This window comes from Pistacia vera, unplaced genomic scaffold (assembly GCF_008641045.1).
Source record: "Pistacia vera cultivar Batoury unplaced genomic scaffold, PisVer_v2 Contig152, whole genome shotgun sequence".
Classification (NCBI taxonomy): domain Eukaryota; kingdom Viridiplantae; phylum Streptophyta; class Magnoliopsida; order Sapindales; family Anacardiaceae; genus Pistacia; species Pistacia vera.
The window spans coordinates 586,076-605,770 of record NW_022195597.1 but is presented as its reverse complement, the minus strand read 5'-3'; the positions used below and the strand labels follow the sequence as shown (position 1 = coordinate 605,770).

Here is a 19,695-nt window from a genome sequence, read left to right as displayed (position 1 = left end):
ACAGTACTTGTTTATTAACGGGACAGTATAGGTATTACCGTATTAGTATTAGTATTAGTATTAGTATTAGTATTAGTAATTAGTATTAGTCAGATAATTAATTTTACGGGTTGTCGTTATTAATTTCGACTGCGAGACTGACTGCGTTACATAAAATATTTCATTTTCCGAAGCATTCACAAAGCTCCAAAAAGTGCATCGCCGTTGCACCAAGCCCCATATTCAACAACGAAAGAAATGCAATAAAATTATCAAAAAGCAGAAGTTCTTATGCAAACATCAACTTCTATCTTTCAACCAGCTGTGTTCCCATTTTCCACGTGTAAACCACCACCTCCTCCATAAAAATACACACCTCAATATATCACCTCCATCTCTTTCTCTCACTCATAATCAGAAACATCAAACATCAAACATCCTCAATGGCTGACCACCGCCAAACACACCAGCGTCACCCCCACCAGCAGCAGTACCACCCAAATGAAGCCTTCAAAGGCATGCTTCCTGAAAGAGCTCCATCAAAATCACAATTTCTTACACTTGTCACTCTTCTTCCAGTCGGTGGCACTCTTCTCCTCCTTTCTGGACTGACCCTGGCCGGAACACTCATCGGCCTTGCTATCACCACGCCGCTTTTTGTCATCTTCAGCCCGGTTTTGGTCCCTGCAGCTCTCGTCATTGGCTTGGCTATCACTGGTTTCTTGACGTCAGGAGCCTTTGGAATCACCGCTCTCTCTGCCTTATCTTGGATGGCCAATTCTCTTCGGAGAATGCCAGTTCCCGAACAGATGGACCATCTGAAGCGGCTCGCGCAGGAGACTGCGGGCCAAGTAGGCCCAAAAACTAGAGAAATGGCCCAGACGGTCCAAGCCAAGGCCCAGGAAAGTGGAAGGGAAGCTAAGGATCATAAGGAAGGAGTGAAAACTGGAAGGGAAAGGGATTCTAACAAGGATAACAAGGAGTGAACACATAAGCTTGAGGTTACAAAATAGTGTGCAAGGCCTTGAGGGCCAGTGGGCCGAATCGGGTCATTGTCTTTTAATGTTGTTTTAGAGTATTAAGTTTGTAATGCTAGTCTGACTGTGTGGCAAAACTGTAATAAGGATACTGTTGAATGCAACGGTGTTCTTTCTTTACTGTTTGTTTATATGCTTAAGTTGTTCTCTCTTTGTGTAAGATCACTTACTTTCTTAATAAATTTCTGTTACAAGTACATAATATTGGTGAATTGATGCCAATATATCATACATGTTTTGAAGTTCAACACTGGTCACTGCAGATATTGCAGAAAATGGGTGTTGGTCTTGACTGGACTCGCAAAATGGATGAGAATGAGATTAGGCAATTCAATAGAAGTGGTGACCGCAACAGAGAATTATATTATGAAAGCCAGTAAAGGAGAGCAGCAATTTCCAGGAATTTTGCGATGCTCAAGAAAAGATTGGGAGCTTTCATAGTCAGTAAGATGTGAGTAGCAAGAGGTAACTGAACCCCTGATGTTAAACTTACTACATAAATGCTCCCTCTTCATTTTCGTTCAACAATGTGACTATTGCATAAACTGGAGAAAACTAAACAGTTCACTCCCAAGAATGGATTATCTTTTCACCCACATGACACATCTTACCAGATAATGAAATTCCAGTAATAGAGAAACAATGCCTGAACCTGACGCTGATCCTCTTACATTTCCCATTTTTATGTATTTGGTTGGATTTTTCTCGGCATCTGACGACGAAATCCTTTATTTTAAAAAATGTTTTTGTTTTTTTGGGGGAAAAGAGGAAAGGATGGAATGTGCTAATAAAATTCCATGAGCATCCAGACACTGGCCTCCATACTGAACGAGAGCATGAAGAAGACAAGGAGAAGAGTAAGAAGTTTATGTCAGCATATAAAAGGAAGTTGAATTCAAAATTGGCTGATTAGCAACATAAAATAAGGCAACATGCCGCCTTGGAAAGGGACTTTAGTTTATTGTACTAGGAATGAGAAAGAACAAGCAGCAACAACAAGAAGTGTTGTCCATTTAACACAATTTGTTTGAAAGCATTCCTTTCAACATATTTGGCAGAATAAGCTAAAATATTTTATCACTTTGACATAGTTGCAATCTTACCAAAATAACAAAAATGTAACAGCAAAAACTGAACCGAAGACATATTATCCATCACATATCTCAGCAAATTATTCAAATTTCCATCAGAGAGATGGCTTCCTCAAACCACCAACATTACGTCTTTCTTCTCATCCCACTCTTGATCACTGTCTTTAGAAGTGTTGTCTCCTCTAATGTCTTCATCAAATCAGCAATATACCCTTTTGACTGCTCTAATCACATTCAGACGTGTAATTCTTTTGCATATCACATCTCTAGAGGCTACTCAATTGAACAAATAGCCTCCTTCTACTCAGTGAACACATCTGATATTACCCCCATATCCCGTGACCTCAAACAAGATTATATTGTATCGGTTCCCTGTAGTTGCAAAGATGTAAATGGCACCCGTGGATACTTCTATGACATTATTTATGAAGTGCAATCAGGTGACACATTTTTTAATGTCTCTGGTGAGTTTTATAGTGGTCAAGCTTGGGAGGTTGCACGAGTAGAGCAGCTGTTTGTTACTGGAGATAGGATAACAATTCACCTTGTATGTGGATGTGTTGAAGTGGAATCTCAAGAGGTGGTGACATATACAGTTCAAGAGCATGATACTTTATCAGAGATTGCTGAACTTCTATCAGCTGAGATCAGTGGGATTGAGAAATTAAATGACAGATTGACTCAGGATCCAAGTTTTATAGATGTTGGATGGGTGCTATTTGTGCCGAGACAGAAAAGAGGATTTCGAGCCCGCAGGCGAGGTTAGTCATTCTTCTTGATTTAGCGAATTACTATTCTTAAATGCAATCTAAACTTATCTTCAAATATCTGCTAATTTTACCTCAGCTTAAAGATAAAAACTGTTCTGATGTACAAGGAAACTAACTTTTTTCTCATTCATCAAGCTAGGAAAAGGACACAGATTGATAATAATTGTAAGCCTACTGTCAGCAGCCACTTTGTTTTCAGTATGCGCATTGATTCTATTCTTTCTAAGAAGAAACAGAAACCTTGTAAGCAGAGAAGAAGATCCAAAAGCTGGTAGTAAAATTCTAAGTGCAAGGAAAACCTCCTTGCAGCAGCGCCTTCATGAACAAGACATTGAAGGTCAGATAAGCGTCAACTCGGTTTGAACATTTAATAACTCAGATGAATTTTAGACATAGGTTAAAGTGTACAAGAAATCTGGAAGAAACCCAAAATAATCTGCTAAAAACAAAAAGACTAGGCAACTTAATTTAGAGGTCTTTATATTTGTCCGGTCTTTTAAACAGTTCATCATTAGTTTAATCACGACCAAAACCCATGAAATCAGATAATTAGGAGACATAAATTTAGAATGAATTAAATTAAGCTAATGATAGCTCATTTGAAGCAAATCCTGCTTGATGCAGCGACCTTTGATTCTGAAAGACCAGTTATATATAGTGTGGAGGAGATCGAGGAAGCCACATGTAACTTTGACGACAGCATGAAAATTGGAGAAGGTGGATATGGTAGTGTATATGTTGGTACTTTAAAAGAACAGGTATGGTAGTTCTCCCTAATTTAAGTTCATTTTATGCTTTAACCAAACTGAATTTTCATCAGTTCAAACTTAAGTGTGAGACCTTGGATGAATGTAACAGGAAAGTAGCAATTAAGAAAATGAAATCTAGCAGGTCAAAGGAATTTATCTCAGAGCTTAAAGTATTGTGCAAGATACATCACATAAATGTGGTAAGAAATAATCTCAAACAATGTACCTGCATAAGTGAAATAAGGTATTGTAATCCTACTGACCAAGCTTATTAATTAGGTGGAGCTGCTAGGATATGCAAGCAGCGACAACCACTTCTATTTGATATATGAGTATGTTCAGCACGGATCACTCAACGAACATCTTCATGACCCCCTATTGAAAGGTATGTCTACAATTGATTAAATGAGAAGCAGTGCATCTTGAAACATGTTTTTTTAGCTGAGTGAGTGCTGCATATTCAGTTAGTAAGCTTATGAACATACTAGTAGATTATTCCTCAAAGAAGAAGGGGAGAAAGAACAATAACGCTCAATATTACAGGAGGATAGTTTATTCCTCATTACTTCTTACACAAGCAATTTTTATCAGGTCGATCGCCCCTTTCATGGATTGCAAGAGTCCATATTGCAGTTGATGCTGCAAGGGGGATTGAATATATTCATGATCACACAAAAGCACGGTATGTGCACCGTGATATAAAAACAACATTCTACTTGATCAGGGACACAGAGCAAAGGTACTTTTTTAAATTAACCAATCAATGGTAGGAGTGAGTGTGTGCGTGCCTACAACTGCTTCAATTCTATATGTATTCTCTGCTCTTTCATATACTTCCAGTCACATAAAGCGTTCCTGGAATCAAATTAGCTTGAGGCTGTTTTCATAGGTAGCAGATTTTGGACTGGCAAGGCTAGTAGAAAGATCAAATGAAGAAGATTTTGTAGCAACACGACTCGTTGGAACGCCAGGTTATATCGCTCCTGAGTAAGTTCTAAGCTCTTTTTCACTATTCTTGTAAATAAAGTAAATTAACCATTATATGAAGTTAAAGAGCAGAATTAAACCAGCACATGCCTATATTCTTATGTTATTTATGATAGTAATCTTACCACCACCTGCTCTTTGCAAGATCCGCGCGTGAGCTACAAATGACATCCAAAACTGATGTGTTTGCATTCGGAGTAGTTCTAGCAGAGCTTGTAACTGGTCAGTGTGCGCTTGCTCGTGACAAGAAGGAACCAAACAAATTGAAGTCATTGATCTCAGTTGTAAGTTAACATTGGAACAATCTCATCATTATTTGCTCTATAATGCAGAATTGTGACTAAAACCTAGCTAAACATGGCAATTTACCATCCTAGTGTTCTGGAGCCTAATTCAAGCCAATCACTGTAACTACAATTTACAATTAGATTAATGAATACGCCTGAGATTTGATTGGTCATGTGTAATTTCCCTAACATTGTTATAATTTTGTGACTAAAACATGATTAGATAAACACAATATTCCGACATCAAGACTCAGAAGCGGCCTTGGAAGCCGATGTAGATCCTAATCTAAGTGGAAGCTATCCCATGGAGCAAGTCTACAAGGTTAGTTAATAATGCAGCAATACCTATAAATAGATTTCTTTAAGCCCTTGATCTAACTTCTTACCTACTACAGATGGCAGAATTATCTGAAAATTGTTTGAGTGAAGAAGCAGCAGACAGACCAGAAATGCGAGAAATTGTACAAACACTATCCCAAATCTTGATGTCCTCAATAGAATGGGAAGCCTCCCTTAGTGGGGCTAGCCAGGTTTTTACAGGCTTGTATAATGCAAGATAGTAAACAATGATTAACTCATCAACTTCCCTTATTTAAAAATAATGTATTTGTACTCTACCAAAAAAAAGGCACTGTCTGTGTCTGAACCATTGTATTGTAAGAATTTCTTTAGATGATTGTAGACAAGTTGGCATTTGTATGGTTCGTAGCTCAACCAATTGGGCCCAAACATTGCAATAATGTTTCAGTCAGTTGTGCAAATGGCGGAATATTTTCAAGCGAAATTCGAGAGGTAAATGATTTATATATCTTCCAAATTGGGAGAGAGACATCTGAATGTCAAGAGAAACAATTTCTTAATATAAAATAATTCGGCCGAATCAAATTATTATTATTATTATTATTATTTTTTTTTTTTTTTGAGAGGGAAAAAGTAATAAAAGAAGACAGCCATACGCATAACTGGGTATGGGCTTCAATATTTGTGAACAGAAAATAAGCCCATATCTATATATATTTCGTCTCAACTGGGAGGCACGTGCGTGGCAGAAACTACAGTTTATTGACTCCATAAAAACATTTTCTAACAGAACTAATGAAAGAAATAAAGAAATTCCAGTGACCCATAACTTTATTGAATTCCGATTGTCAATCCAGATTCGTATCTGCAACTCGGATCTGGTGCGTGCTTGATCGGTCGCCGGTGAACCTCCTCAGCAAATGGCTGGCGCCGCCTCGGCGCTTTTCCTTCTTGACATCAAAGGACGTGTCTTGATTTGGCGCGATTATCGCGGCGATGTCTCTGCTATTCAAGCCGAGCGCTTCTTCACCAAGCTTATCGAGAAAGACGTCAGAAATTCGAATCTCTCTTTGCAAATTTATATCACTATGTGTATATGTATCGGTCTAGCTTTGCTTATTACAGAATCTTCGTTCGATTTAGTGTAGAGATTAATATATTGTAAATGGAAACACAGTTTAATTGATTTCTCAAAGTATGCTTGATCTGTAATGGATATACAGTTGCTGTGCTTGGTGAATATCATTCTAATGTAGTTTCAATGAAGAGTTTTGTGGATTCTTAGTTTTTCTATTTTAGGTTTAAGAAACAGATAGTAGTGACTGATATTACAGAGTTTGCCAACTGAATTTTGAATTTGATCTGCTTCAGGGTGATCCACAGTCACAAGATCCTGTGGTATACGACAGTGGTGTGTCATACATGTTTATACAACACAACAATGTTTACTTGATGGCGGCATCGAGGCAGAATTGCAATGCTGCCAGTATTCTGCTATTTTTGCATCGTGTAGTTGATGTAAGAGCTCTCTTTTCAATTATTTCTACTCCTGTGTTTATTGTTAACAAATTATATTTTATCATATAGAAATTTGGACTTCTTTTTATTTTATTTTTTATTTTTATCTTTTACTTAATGTTCTTCTATATGCAGGTGTTTAAACATTATTTTGAAGAATTAGAAGAGGAATCTTTGAGAGATAATTTTGTGGTTGTGGTAAGAATGTGATGGTTCCTTTTCACTAATGAATGTAGACATATATGTTTAGCAAACACTTAATTGTTTTAGACTAATGATTGTGTATTTGGCAGTACGAGTTACTTGATGAAATAATGGACTTCGGTTTCCCGCAATTCACTGAGGCTAAGATTCTGAGTGAGTTTATTAAGACTGATGCCTATAGGATGGAAGTTACACAGCGTCCTCCCATGGCTGTGACAAACGCAGTATCATGGCGCAGTGAAGGGATACGGTATAAGAAAAATGAAGTAGGTCATCTCTCTTAGCAATTTATTGTTAATGAAATGAATTTTATGTTTTACGGAAGTTTTATTCTTGTTTAACCAGGTTTTTCTGGATGTTGTGGAAAGTGTCAATATACTTGTCAACAGCAATGGGCAAATTATACGTTCAGATGTTGTAGGAGCTTTAAAGATGAGAACATATTTGAGGTACTTGCTTATCTTCCGTTTGAGTTAATCGTTTAAGATTAAGCAAAGAGTTTTTAGGATGAGTTTTTTAAAGAATTATTTGTTACTTATGCAACTATGTAATATCATGTGGTTTATTTCATACACTTTATGACCTGCAAATATGACAACTCATCTTATAATTTGAGAACCTGTATGGTAGTGATTACTATGTCCATGTTAACTAGTGCTGCAATTTGGGCAGACTGGGCTGGGCTAGAGATCAATCCATGCTACCCTGGCTGTTAATCCCTTGACCCTTACCTGACCCTACCCTGGGTTTAGGTGGAGCCACTTCTGATGTGTATCTTGTGCTCTATATTATTGAGTTGGGGTTAAGCTCAGGCAAATTTATTAAGATATATTTGCCTAAGTTCTTTCGGTTTCCTGCTATAGTAACGAGGATGACTTTTGCCCAATTCGTAATTCATCAAAAATTTTGTCCTTTTTCACCTTTCTTTGATGTTCCAATGCTTCATTTGTTGTAGTGGTATGCCTGAGTGCAAACTCGGCTTAAATGATAGAGTACTATTGGAGGCCCAAGGTCGAACAACCAAAGGGAAAGCCATTGATCTGGATGATACCAAGTTTCATCAGTATGTTGTCTCGTATTTCAAGTGATCATTTCTATCCTAATTATATTTCTTATTTTTTATTTCTAAATGTTTTTATTATCAATCTTGTATTAGGTGTGTACGCTTGGCTCGCTTTGAAAATGATAGGACAATATCCTTCATTCCCCCTGATGGATCCTTTGATCTCATGACATACAGACTCAGTACTCAGGTTCATCTCATGTTTTAAATGTCATATGGTTTATCATGTTTTCAATAGCCATTTTCAATTATTTTTTTTTACCTTTAATGGGCTAGTTAGACCACAAGTTTGTTGCCTTCCATAACATCTATGCACAAAACTCCAACTATGATATCATACTGTATTTAGATTTTCTCAAACATGAAGCATCTAAGCTCAATTTTTGTGAGTTCTCAGGTGAAACCTCTCATTTGGGTGGAAGCTCAAGTTGAAAAGCATTCTAGAAGTCGCATTGAAATTATGGTGAAAGCACGGAGCCAGTTTAAGGAGCGCAGGTAAAATATTTTTATCGTAACAGAATCGAAAGTACCAATTTACTTGAGAGACAGAAAGAAACAGATAATAATTTTAGTGGCCTCAATGTTTTTTTTTTTCTTTTTTTTTTTTTTTTCCCCCCCCTTTTTTGGGAGGGATATTTCTGAATTCTTCAGAAAATATCCTGTCAATGGCATTCATAAGGTTGTTCTTTTCTAGTCAATAACCGAAAGCTATTATTACATTTTAGATACTTCTTGAAGAGGGGATTTAGTCTGAATAACCAGTGGATGTCAAATTTACTTATTACATAGATTTGAAATGTTTAAATAATTACTGACCAGTGGATTTAAAAGATTCTTGTCTATAACTTTTTTAGTTTGTGCTGTGTATCAAGAAGGGTCACTTCCAGGAATCTATAAGATTTTAATGGTCAAATTTCTTTTGTAGTGATATCCTTTTGTTTTGGGCCGGTTCCATTATAAATAAGAGTAATGCTACAGCCACCGACGGTAGTGCACCGAATGACGTGGCAAAATTCTGACTGTTGATTAATATTAAGTTAAAATTAATCAACGGTCAGGATTTTGCCACATCATTCGGTGCACAAATTCGGTGTACTACTATCGGTGACTGTATTATTTTCCTATAAATAATGGGTAGGGCTGTGGTGTGCATGGGCTATGAATTGTTTGCTTTGCACAGCTATTTGATATATAACTTGGTAGAGTTAAATTGAGAGGACCATTGTTTTATTCTGAATTATTCACTGATTCTGCATCAGCACTGCAACAAATGTTGAAATCGAGTTGCCTGTCCCATCTGATTCTACAAATCCTAATGTTCGGACATCAATGGGGTCAGCAGCATATGCTCCTGAGAATGATGCTTTGGTCTGGAAGATCAAATCTTTCCCGGGTAATAGGGTAAGATTTGGTTTATGGCTGTTTCTATTAAATGTCAGCATGCCATGTATATCTGACAACTTATGTTTACTTGGTTCTAATGACTCCCTCACATTTTTCTAACCATGTTTTCAATGAAATTGTGTAGGAGTATATGTTGAGGGCTGAGTTTAGTCTTCCTAGTATAACAGCTGAAGAAGCAACTCCTGATAGAAAGGCTCCCATCCGTGTGAAGTTTGAGATACCATATTTTACTGTCTCAGGGATTCAGGTATGTTTATCAATATCATTTTCTCAGTTTCTTAAACCAAACCCCAGTATCAGAAGTTGGGTCCATAATGGGTTTCTAGTTGGTGTTGCATGTACTGGAAGCCTGCTCATGTCTAAACTACACATTAAATGCTGTTTTACAGCAAGCATATTGATGCACTCTGATTATTGGCCTTATACCCTGTTAGTATATTTTACAATACGTACTTTTTCCTTCTGGTGAGGTATCAAAATTAATTCATTCACACACCCAAAAAGTTTTATCTCATTTTGACATGCATTTTACCTCCTATCGTCTAAGATAGAAAAGTTTCTTAGAAGAAGTTTCGTGGAATTTTTCATTTGATAGTGTATCTCACTATGTAAATGTTAGTTTGACTTCAACTGATGTGCCCATTTAACATTTGGCTTCACTAGGTTCGATACTTAAAGATCATTGAAAAATCCGGATACCAGGCTCTTCCATGGGTGAGATACATAACAATGGCTGGTGAATATGAATTAAGACTAATGTAAAGGTCCATATATGTAACTCCTATTATGAATCTCGTAAATATATCATATGGCTTGGGAACTGCTTGGTGGTAAAGCCTCTCATTGGAGATGTTCTCAAAATTTTGGTTTCTGTAGTAAGGTCCTTGCTTTTCATTATTTTATTTTAAACATTATGCTTTAATTATCGTTTGAATGTAACATTTGTTTTAGGGTGTACTGATCTCCCAAAAAGTTTGTTCAATTATTTTCTGCGGGAACAAATAATGTTTGTTGTAAAATTGAGCAGTGGGTGCTTTCTTATATTGTTTTTGATCTTTCCCGGCGGTTGGTTTTCGCTCTCTTTCTGGTGCAAGGTGAGCAGTTTATATAATTTTATCAAGGCTTGAAGAGTTTGTGTTTGCAACAATTTTTTTTTGTAAAATTAAAATGTGATCAGCTTATATTATATGATTTTATTATATTATGAAAGCTTGAAGAGATTGTATATTTAATACTGTTTATACAAGGGTTTATTACATATATCCTATGATATTGATTAATGAAAAATTAATTCACAATTCTAACAAAGTATAAAAAATCCCCTTAGTCTAAGTAAAAGTAATATGTTCTTTATGAAGAAACCTTTTTTGTTTTTCTTTCTTTTCTCTATCATCTTCTGCAACACTCCCTTGCATATCTGAAAATTTCCTCACCTTTTATGGCAAACGCCGCATTTTAAGTCCATTACTTTTGAAAATATGACCCGAACACTAATTTCGTAAAAAAGGAAAAAAATAATTAAAATTCCGTAACATATGGAATGAGTAAAAATCAATTTCCCTTAATAGTTTCTGGAAATCTTAGCTTTCGAACAATTATAGTATTTTTAATCAATGTATTTATGATTTAACCAATGTTTTAAAACCCAACTCGGGGTGAAACCAAGCAAAGTTGTCGGGTCTCGGGTTGACTAGTTTAACCAGTTTGATTGGCGGTCAAACTGATTGACAAAAACTTTTAAAATTTAGCAAATACACCCTAAAAATTTGTTAAGTCCTTATAGATTTGAAATTTAGCAAATACATCCCAAATATAAATCGGTCGACGACTGGTTGGTGGTGGCGACAACCCAGATGCAACCTCAATCGTCCCTTGAGCCCATTCTCCTTAAAATATACCCAAGATCGAGCCAAAATAGGTTCGATTTCGGCCAGATCTCATCGACGTCGACGTCGACAGCCTCCCCATCACCTAGAAATTACTCCCCTCTTCCTCCCGACCAAAAGCCACCTCACCCCACCCACGTTAGCCTCACCGATTGCCGGCAAAAGCTAGTTGTTTCCACTACTAGTTTTGTTCGATTTTCGATCGATTTACTCACCGGAAATCAACTCCGTCACCACCATTGCATTCATCGACACTTTGTCTTCAAAAGCCCCAACATCCCGGCCGTCAATTGTTTGTCGATCATCCTACTAAATCCTAGGGTTTTGGGTGAATAGGAAAAATATGAACCCGACTCGTTGAAGCTTTCGGGTCTCGGTTACACAGGCTTGGTTGGGCTGGGTTTTAAAACATTGGATTTAACCATTGCAGTGAATTCATGTCATAAACTTCGAAAGAGTTAAGATCAAAATCTTATTGTGATATGAAAAATACTATTTTTAGATTTTGAACTTTATTAGAGAATCTGAATCATGAATTCATCACTTGTCAATTACAGATGTGCATTATATAAAATCTGTATCATAAATATGTGAAACCATGTGACATTATTTTGGATTTCAACAAGTGTCAGGTTCTGAATTTCGTTAGAAAATTTGAATTATAAGTTTGACATTTCTCAATTAAAGATAAACCTTATATGAAAAGTGTGAATTTTTCGTTAGAAAATTTGAATTATAAGTTTACCATTTCTCAATTAAAGATAAACCTTATATGAAAGTATGTCAGAAACACGTGAAATCACGTGAATGCTTTTAGATTCAAATTCAAAATTAAAAGTTAAACAAAATTCATTTAATGAGTTACCTATTTTAGTTCGCCCAAATACCTCGTTGAGTCCGCCCTACTCTCTATAAATTCAATCCATTCACCTTCCCAAACCACAAAACTCACATGAGTTCAAATATATTAGAATGTCTTTATTTGTGAAAAATTATGGTTCAAAAATTAAAACAAGTTCAAGTTTTCATCAAAAAAGCTTGATGCCTTATAGAAATGGATGGTATGGGGAAAACAAAAGCACATCAGATGCTCTCTTGATATGAAGAATATCAAAAATATTTCACGTTTCTTCGTCAAGAAGGTTTATATTCCTTCTTTATCAATGTTTTTTGGTCATTTATGTTAAGTGAGTTAATGATTTTTATTATGGGTTTTTTAACATGTCAAATAACTGATACATTGTTGTGGTTTAATTTATAGCTCTTGCCAGGAAGCAACATCAAATCATCTCGAAGCTAGAGAAGGTAATAATCTATGAACATTATTTAGCAAAAATGAGATTAATTGTAACCGTCATATCTAATCATCTTTTTGGATTAAATTTGCAGTTTGAAGTTTAATTATATGAAGAACGGTTGCGTCCATTATCGCCCTTGGCCATAGTTTTGAGCTTTGTGAACTTGGCCAAAATCGAGGTGGGAGCATTCCTGTTCTTCAACAATTAGCTAGCTCTGGAAGGTGTAGAGTTTCTTGAAGATGTAGGAGAAACTTTTGTTTGAGTTTATTGAAGATGTAGAAGATAATTTATTTTCAGTTTTATCAATGTGGTATTTGAGTTTTATTAATAAAATCAATTCAATATCTATTTTCTTGTCATGTTGAAACTTCTTATGAGTAAAATAAATAATCAGAAAAATAATAAACATAATAAGGAAAATTCTACGTTTTATAGCAAATCGCACCTACACGAAATTAGTAATAGATAAGAACTATACACCCAAAACTATTTATTTATCGATTTTATGAGATTATTAAGGTTTTTAAGAGATTGTAAACCTAAATTATTTATGTAGTGTTTTATTTCATCTACCCCATATCAATTAGAGTAACAAGAATTAGGTTTGATGTAATAAAAAACCTTCTTGAGATTTTTGAAATATAAAACCCTTACTATTAGTGAATCATTAATTTACTGTTAAACTTTGCAGTATTATAATTATAAATATTTGTAAAATTACGTTTTTTATTATTTATTTTATCACTAAAAACTTAATGACAGAAAGATTTATATTATTTTAGAAACCTCAAAGAGATTTTTGTTATTTGATTAAACTTTGAGGGCAACATTGTTAATAACTGTCTCAATTATTAGGAAACTTGGGAATATTCTCAAATCCTCCAAGATATATCTTATTAATAAACCCCCTCTTGTTTTCGGAAAAGTTCTAGACCTCCTGCCATTTGTCATACTCAAATTGAACTTTCAATACGTTTTAGATATTGAGTTTCATGACTACTTTTAAAAAAGTAAGATGCGTTATCTATAAGGTTAAATTATAAATACCTTTTTTTAGCAAATGAGATAAACTTTTCATAAAATCTATCATAAACATGTGAAATCATATTATAATATTTTGCATTTTAAGGAGTTCCAATTTTGAGTTTCATCAAAGAATTTTAATCTGAATTCACCACTTATCAAGAAAGATGAACGTCATATAAAAACACATGTGTTATGCCTAGGTATAGGGCTGACTTATGCTGACATCGTCGAGCACCAATTAGAATCTAGGAAATCATTTTTTGTCCAGAACATAACACGTCCCACATGCAAAAAGAATATAGTTATCACAGACCCAAACCGACTTAAGAATTTGTGTTTGGGTGAATTGGTTCGCACACCTATCCAAGCCTTATTTAATTTAGATATTCTTTTATTTCTCAACAAATGGGAAGGCAAGAGAGATCTTCACGCATCAGGCTACTTGCAAAGTGTGATAATTACCTTGAGCTAAACGGGTATAAATAGGCAGCTCCCCCTATAAAATGGGATGCGACATTCATGCATTCAACACAAAAAATAGCAAGAACACACTACTAGAAAAAGACTAACTTGACATTCTCTAAGAACACTTAGAACACCAAACACCTGTAATCCTAGATCGTAGTTCACGCCTCTTGTAGCTTATCTAGTGATCAGAAAGTAATTTATTAAATGAATAAAGTGGATGTAGGATTTGTTTTAAGTATCTGAACCACTATAAAAATTATCTTGTTAACTTATATTTACGTCTTTGCATGCTATTGTGCCCACATTATCTCACCCATTTACTATAATTAGCTCATATGTGACTTTTTGCACTTTACATGTATGGATTTGTTGATGTCAAATTAAGCATCAATAATATGAAATTGATTTGGATTTAAATGAGTGTTAAAAATCTGAATTTCATCTTAGAATTTGAATCATGAATTTGCCATCTGTCAATTAAAGATTAACGTTATATGGAAAAGTGTGTCACAAACATGTGAAATCATGTGAAGGTTTTTAGATTCAAATTTAAAATTTAAATCTAAACAAAATTCATTTAGTTTATCTTAACTCTATAAGTTCAGTCTTATTCATCTTTCTAAATCACAAAACTTGCAATGAGTTCAAATATGTTAGATGTCTTTATTTATGAAAATTATGATTCAAAAGTTAAAACAGATTCAAGTTTTCTCTAAAAAAAGCTTATTACCTTATCGAAATAGATGACATCAGATGCTCTCTAGATATAAAAGGCCATGTTTGGCTTATTATTTTTATCCCTATTCCAATCCTATTCTCCAAATAATGTTTGGCACATTATTCCAGAAATATTACCCTATTTTTTTAATTACTTTTAGACCCCATAAGTTATTAATTTCATCAAATACACCTTGAAAAAAAAGTTTAAAATTATCAAAAACACCCCCACGACCCATAGTTCGGTGGTAGCCGAAATCTGTACAACGGCCTACCTGACGACCAAAATGGCCAGAAGTTCACGACTCTGGCCGTGAATGACGGCCAAAGAAATGGCCATCGTTGAGGTCAACGATGGCCAAGACCTCAACGGCCAAATCTTGGCCATCGTTGACCGAAAACCAGCCATATCTTTGCTGACGGCCAAAGATGGCCATCGTTTTGGCCTTTTTCGACCGTCGACGCCACGACAGGCCTTAGATCTGGCCTTTTCCGGTCAAATCCATGGTGGATCTGGCCGGAAAGGCCATAACGACGCATTACGACACAGATCCACTGGTCTGTGTCGTAACGCGATTTTTCGGCCAATTCCGACGGTGGTGACCAGAATCTGGCACTGCAGGTAGTGGGGATATTTTTGTCATTTTACAGTTGGGGTATTTATTAAGGGTTTTTTTTATAATTTTTAAATTTTACCTCGTATACTCCCATATTCAATTCCAATACTATCTTCAAAATCCTATCCAAATAATAAACCAAACGCACCCTTAAAAATCAATATTTCATATTTCTCGTCAAAAGGTTCTTGTTCATTTCTTTATTAATGTTTTTCTAACGATTTATGTTTAGTGAATTAATGATTTCCATTACCTATATTATTAAGTTGTCAAAGAATATTCCATCCCCCAATTACTCACAAAAATGGTTACTTCAGGTAATTTAGCATGAAAATTTGCCATCTACTCATCTTACGAACATTATCTAACAAAAATATGATTAATTGTAATCGTCACATCTACCATCTTTTGAATTGATTTTCCAGTTCGAGGCTACAATATATGATGAACAGTTCGTTCACACTACCTTTGGCCCACAGTTTTCAGCTTTGTGATTTTGGTCTAACAAGGTGGGAATATTCACTATTCATGTTCTTCAACAATTGGCCGACTTCTAGAAGGTGTAAGTTTCTTGAAGATGTATATGAACTTTTATTTGAGTTTATTGAAGATGTGTATGATAATTTCTTTTCAGATTTTATCAATGTCTTATGATTTTCAAATACATGATATCAATTAATATGATACTTGAAATATTACTCTAAACCTCTAAGATATACCTTAGTTGATCTTCATGAAGCGTGGAGGTTAATCTTCGTATGGATTAGCAACACGTGGTCACAATCAATGGCTAGAAGCGTGTTCCCGCCCAACGTCGTTTATAAAGAAGCCAAGCGTCATCTTCCACTTTATAAACCCTAAACCCATCTTAAATTTTTTAGAGCTCAAAATTTTAGAGAGAAAACAATGTTTTCAAACTGAAAAAATCAGTTCATCCTCTTCCCGGTTAACGCACACTCAACGCTACGACAGTCATTCGTTCCCTCACTCAGAGGTTAAGAAATTTCTTCCTTTTTTTCTTTTTCCACTTCTATCAAAAGCTAGTTTTTACAATATAGTGGTCATGGATGTTTGATAGGCTTAGATGATGAACACTCTTGGGTAGTGTTCGAAAGAAACAATTTTAAGAGTTAAAACTTAGGCCATAAATCTTTAGAAAATTATTCTTAAGATTTTTATGCCTTTGACGGCCATAGAGGAGAAACCAAGATTCTCTCTCTTCTGAGTCGTCATAAGAGGTAGATTGTTTAGGGTTTAAGTCACCCCTACTGTCTACCTTTACAGACTCAAGGGCAATGGACATCCCTAAGACGAGAACGTTGGAGAGGGAAACTGGCAACCACCGAGCACCTCGATAGGTCCCAGAAAGGTTATACGATCACCATCAGAAAGGAAGAGATTCAGAGTGTAATAGACCAGTACGCGATCGACTTGATGTGTATCGGTACAGGTCGCACATTGCTCAAGATCCTCCCGAGGGAATGGCTGCGATCTCAGAATCAGCACCATTCCAGCTAACGCCAAATGCTATATGATAGCAGTCGCTATGTACATTACATTTGGCAGGCACACCTCGGCAAGCCAACGGCAAAGGAGCTTACTTGCGCCTATTATTTAAGAAGAGCAAAGACAAGACTTGTACTACCTTTCCAAGCAATAACACATCGAGGGAAGGATATTTAGTTATCCCAAGAATGTGGGGGCTTATGAAACTAAATATTTTTCTTGCAGTACGATAGAGTTTGTAAATTTAAGGAACCATAGGTTTTCCTCTTAATTTCCAAGTCGTTCGTCTTTTAACTTTAACTTTTTCTTCTTAAATTTAAACCAACGAACTCTTTGTTTCTTTGTAGGAAACAAAACGACCAGGTTGTCAGTGCTAGCTGATCAAAGCCGTATCGAAGCATTTGGTTGACTGCTCGATCTGAGTCATAACTCAAAGAGGCTCGTGACTACAGCAAGTCTTCGGAAGTATGGGTTCTTCACTCCTGACGCATACTTAGATGGTTCAGCTTGTAAGTATTTTTGAAACAGAAATAATCAAAGCTTTTTAACAAAATAGACTCTTGTGACTGATGTATTCGTATGCCATGCAGCAGCCATGCCACCAAGATCATGAATGCCGAAGAAGTCTGCGGGGTTCACATTATCTAGAATTAATCCAACTGGAATAGTTAGAGCAACCCTCCAGCGATGTCCCCATTACGAGGATACAAGTTGGTGTCGAAAGGCAACTACTTGTAGAGGCACATGAGAAGTTCCCTAGCCTACTGCTGCTAGCCTATCGAAGAAGAAAACTACAATCACAAAGACGAAGGAAAGGAAAACACTACCATCGAAGAAGAAACTGAATCGGAATCAAAAGGCTTCAGATACTGCCAAGCGGACTGCAACCCTACCCACCTCTTTCTTCGAAGGTCGCCCCATAGGGTGCTGCAGGAACTTCGTGAGCAGGGGAGAGCACTTCAGCACCAGGCAAAGTCACGACCACTCAAAGGAACCCGACGAAAAGCGAACCAAAAGGTCCCCGCCATAAGGAGGTACGCCCAATCTATGTGGACCTCTAAGGGCAAATGCCAAACCATTTAAAGGCAGTGGTCTTCACCCTTTTGGAATGCCAACTGGCATCTACCTTTGAGAGGTACATGGCCTCCTGACCTACTGACCGTGGCCACTGCACTTCACATGCAAAGTCAGGTAAGATAACTTTTTCTCTTCGAGGACGCGTAAGTTAATCCTTCAATTTTCAAAAAACTAACTCTTTATCCTTTTCTGTAGTTTTTGCCTGCCCTGAACATGGCTCATACACACATGAATATCAACTCTTCTGGCAAGCTCCATGAAATGAAGGAGGAGATTGCCAAGTTGAAACAATATCTTGCGACTTTAGACAAATATCTTTCGACTTTAGACAAAGCTGCAAAGGCTATCCATATTCAGGCGAACATGTACCTGATAGAAAGGAACTCTGCTCTACGAGCAATAGACTTCCAGAAGACCAAGCTTTAGAAGAAGATGATGATAAAAGGGAGCTCCAACTAACAATAGCGAGGCTCACTAAAGAGTTGGCCAAAGAGAAAATGAGATGCGAGAGAGCTTAGAAAGCGAAAATTGGTAGAAAAGACTCGCTGAGTTATGGGAAAACTCAGAAAAATAGAGAAAGTAAGACAGATTGATCTTGAATTGGCTCACGGGCGAATCACTTCGTTGACCTAGTATGAAACAATTGAACGTCGAGTGGAGAGAGGCTACTCGGGGCGTTGCAAGCTATTCACAGCTTGCGGACATTTCCAACCTCCCTAAGGAGTATCAAGTTACTTTTACTTCAATGATATCTGCCGAAGAGCAAGAAGAACAAGAGTCTGCTCTAGAAGACGATCTGCAAGAAACAAAAGTCCTGAAAATTAATCAACAACCTAGAAGTCATGATCAATCGAACAACCCAGAGGTCATAGTAACCAAAGTCATGGTTTTGGTGCTTAAGGCCAGTGTTGTCCTCTGCTCTGTTCACGAGGAGTCTTTTACTTTCTTTTGCCTTTATTGTAGCTCTTGGTCATCTTTTGTAAATATTTTTGCAATATATAAAAGACTTTTGACCAATTTGTGATAGCACTTTTATAGTTAAGTACTTCAACAAACAAATGTAACCTTTCTAATCGTAAAACTTGTGAAAACATTGTATACAATAGATTATTTAAGATTTGAGATTACGTCACAAGTATTCTTTGAGAAGAATTGGGATAATCTTTTCACAACATTTACAATAGGGAAAAATTTACAAGTGAAAACACATATCGAATAAGCTATACTGAGTTCGGAATTACTGATAATAAAGACGAAGATGCTCAGCATTCTAAGCTCGCGGTATTTTATCATTAAGCCTTTTGAGGTGATAAGTTTCAGGTTGTATCACTTAGTGACACGATATGAGCCTTCCTAGTTAGGTCCCAATACCCCCACACTTGGTTCTCTTGTATTGAGAAGGACTTCTTTCAAAACCAATTCGCCAACCTGGAAGTCTCTTCTTTTGACTTTAGAGTCGAAAACCTTTTAGCCCGTTGCTGGTAGAAGCTATGTTTAATCGAGCCTTGTCGTGGTGTTCTTCAACTAAGTCGAAACTCGCACGTAGAAGTGTTTCATTGTCTATTTCATTGTAGAATATCCTCTGAAATGAACCAGATCCTACTTCCATTGGAACCATTCCTTGCAGCCATATGCTAGCGAGAAGGGTATTTTGAAGTAGAGGTCCTTAGAGTTGTTCTATATGCCCATAGAACTTCTGAGAGATCATCAA

At 36.3% G+C, this 19,695-nt stretch overlaps 3 protein-coding genes across 3 annotated transcripts; all 3 read left to right on the top strand.

Annotated features, from left to right (window-relative positions):
• The first annotated feature begins 422 nt into the window (after nucleotides 1–422).
• LOC116124391 (oleosin 16.4 kDa-like) lies at nucleotides 423–1,080 on the top strand. The gene has a single exon (XM_031410119.1). The coding sequence runs from the start codon at nucleotides 423–425 to the stop codon at nucleotides 963–965; it is 543 nt and encodes a 180-aa protein (XP_031265979.1). The 3' UTR covers nucleotides 966–1,080.
• A 1,130-nt stretch (nucleotides 1,081–2,210) lies between these two features.
• On the top strand, nucleotides 2,211–5,460 carry LOC116124390 (lysM domain receptor-like kinase 3). Its single transcript, XM_031410118.1, is given in 12 exon segments — nucleotides 2,211–2,868; nucleotides 3,017–3,214; nucleotides 3,268–3,273; nucleotides 3,502–3,640; nucleotides 3,736–3,826; nucleotides 3,906–4,011; nucleotides 4,218–4,328; nucleotides 4,331–4,365; nucleotides 4,516–4,613; nucleotides 4,759–4,897; nucleotides 5,124–5,222; nucleotides 5,296–5,460. Coding segments are annotated over 12 exon segments (1,845 nt in total).
• A 506-nt stretch (nucleotides 5,461–5,966) lies between these two features.
• LOC116124455 (AP-1 complex subunit mu-2-like) lies at nucleotides 5,967–10,432 on the top strand. The gene is made up of 11 exons (XM_031410188.1): nucleotides 5,967–6,249; nucleotides 6,572–6,718; nucleotides 6,854–6,916; nucleotides 7,012–7,188; nucleotides 7,268–7,371; nucleotides 7,878–7,985; nucleotides 8,079–8,175; nucleotides 8,383–8,480; nucleotides 9,245–9,386; nucleotides 9,514–9,636; nucleotides 10,053–10,432. Exons 1-11 carry the CDS (start codon nucleotides 6,121–6,123, stop codon nucleotides 10,149–10,151), a joined length of 1,287 nt encoding a protein of 428 aa, XP_031266048.1. The 5' UTR covers nucleotides 5,967–6,120; the 3' UTR covers nucleotides 10,152–10,432.
• The last annotated feature ends 9,263 nt before the right edge of the window (nucleotides 10,433–19,695 follow it).

Coding starts and splice junctions, on each gene's coding strand:
- LOC116124391 (XM_031410119.1), top strand. CDS start 423: ATGGCTGACCACCGCCAAACACACCAGCGTCACCCCCACCAGCAGCAG.
- LOC116124455 (XM_031410188.1), top strand. CDS start 6,121: ATGGCTGGCGCCGCCTCGGCGCTTTTCCTTCTTGACATCAAAGGACGT. Junction 6,719..6,853: donor TTTTGCATCGTGTAGTTGAT/GTAAGAGCTCTC, acceptor TTCTATATGCAG/GTGTTTAAACATTATTTTGA. Junction 8,481..9,244: donor AGCCAGTTTAAGGAGCGCAG/GTAAAATATTTT, acceptor ATTCTGCATCAG/CACTGCAACAAATGTTGAAA.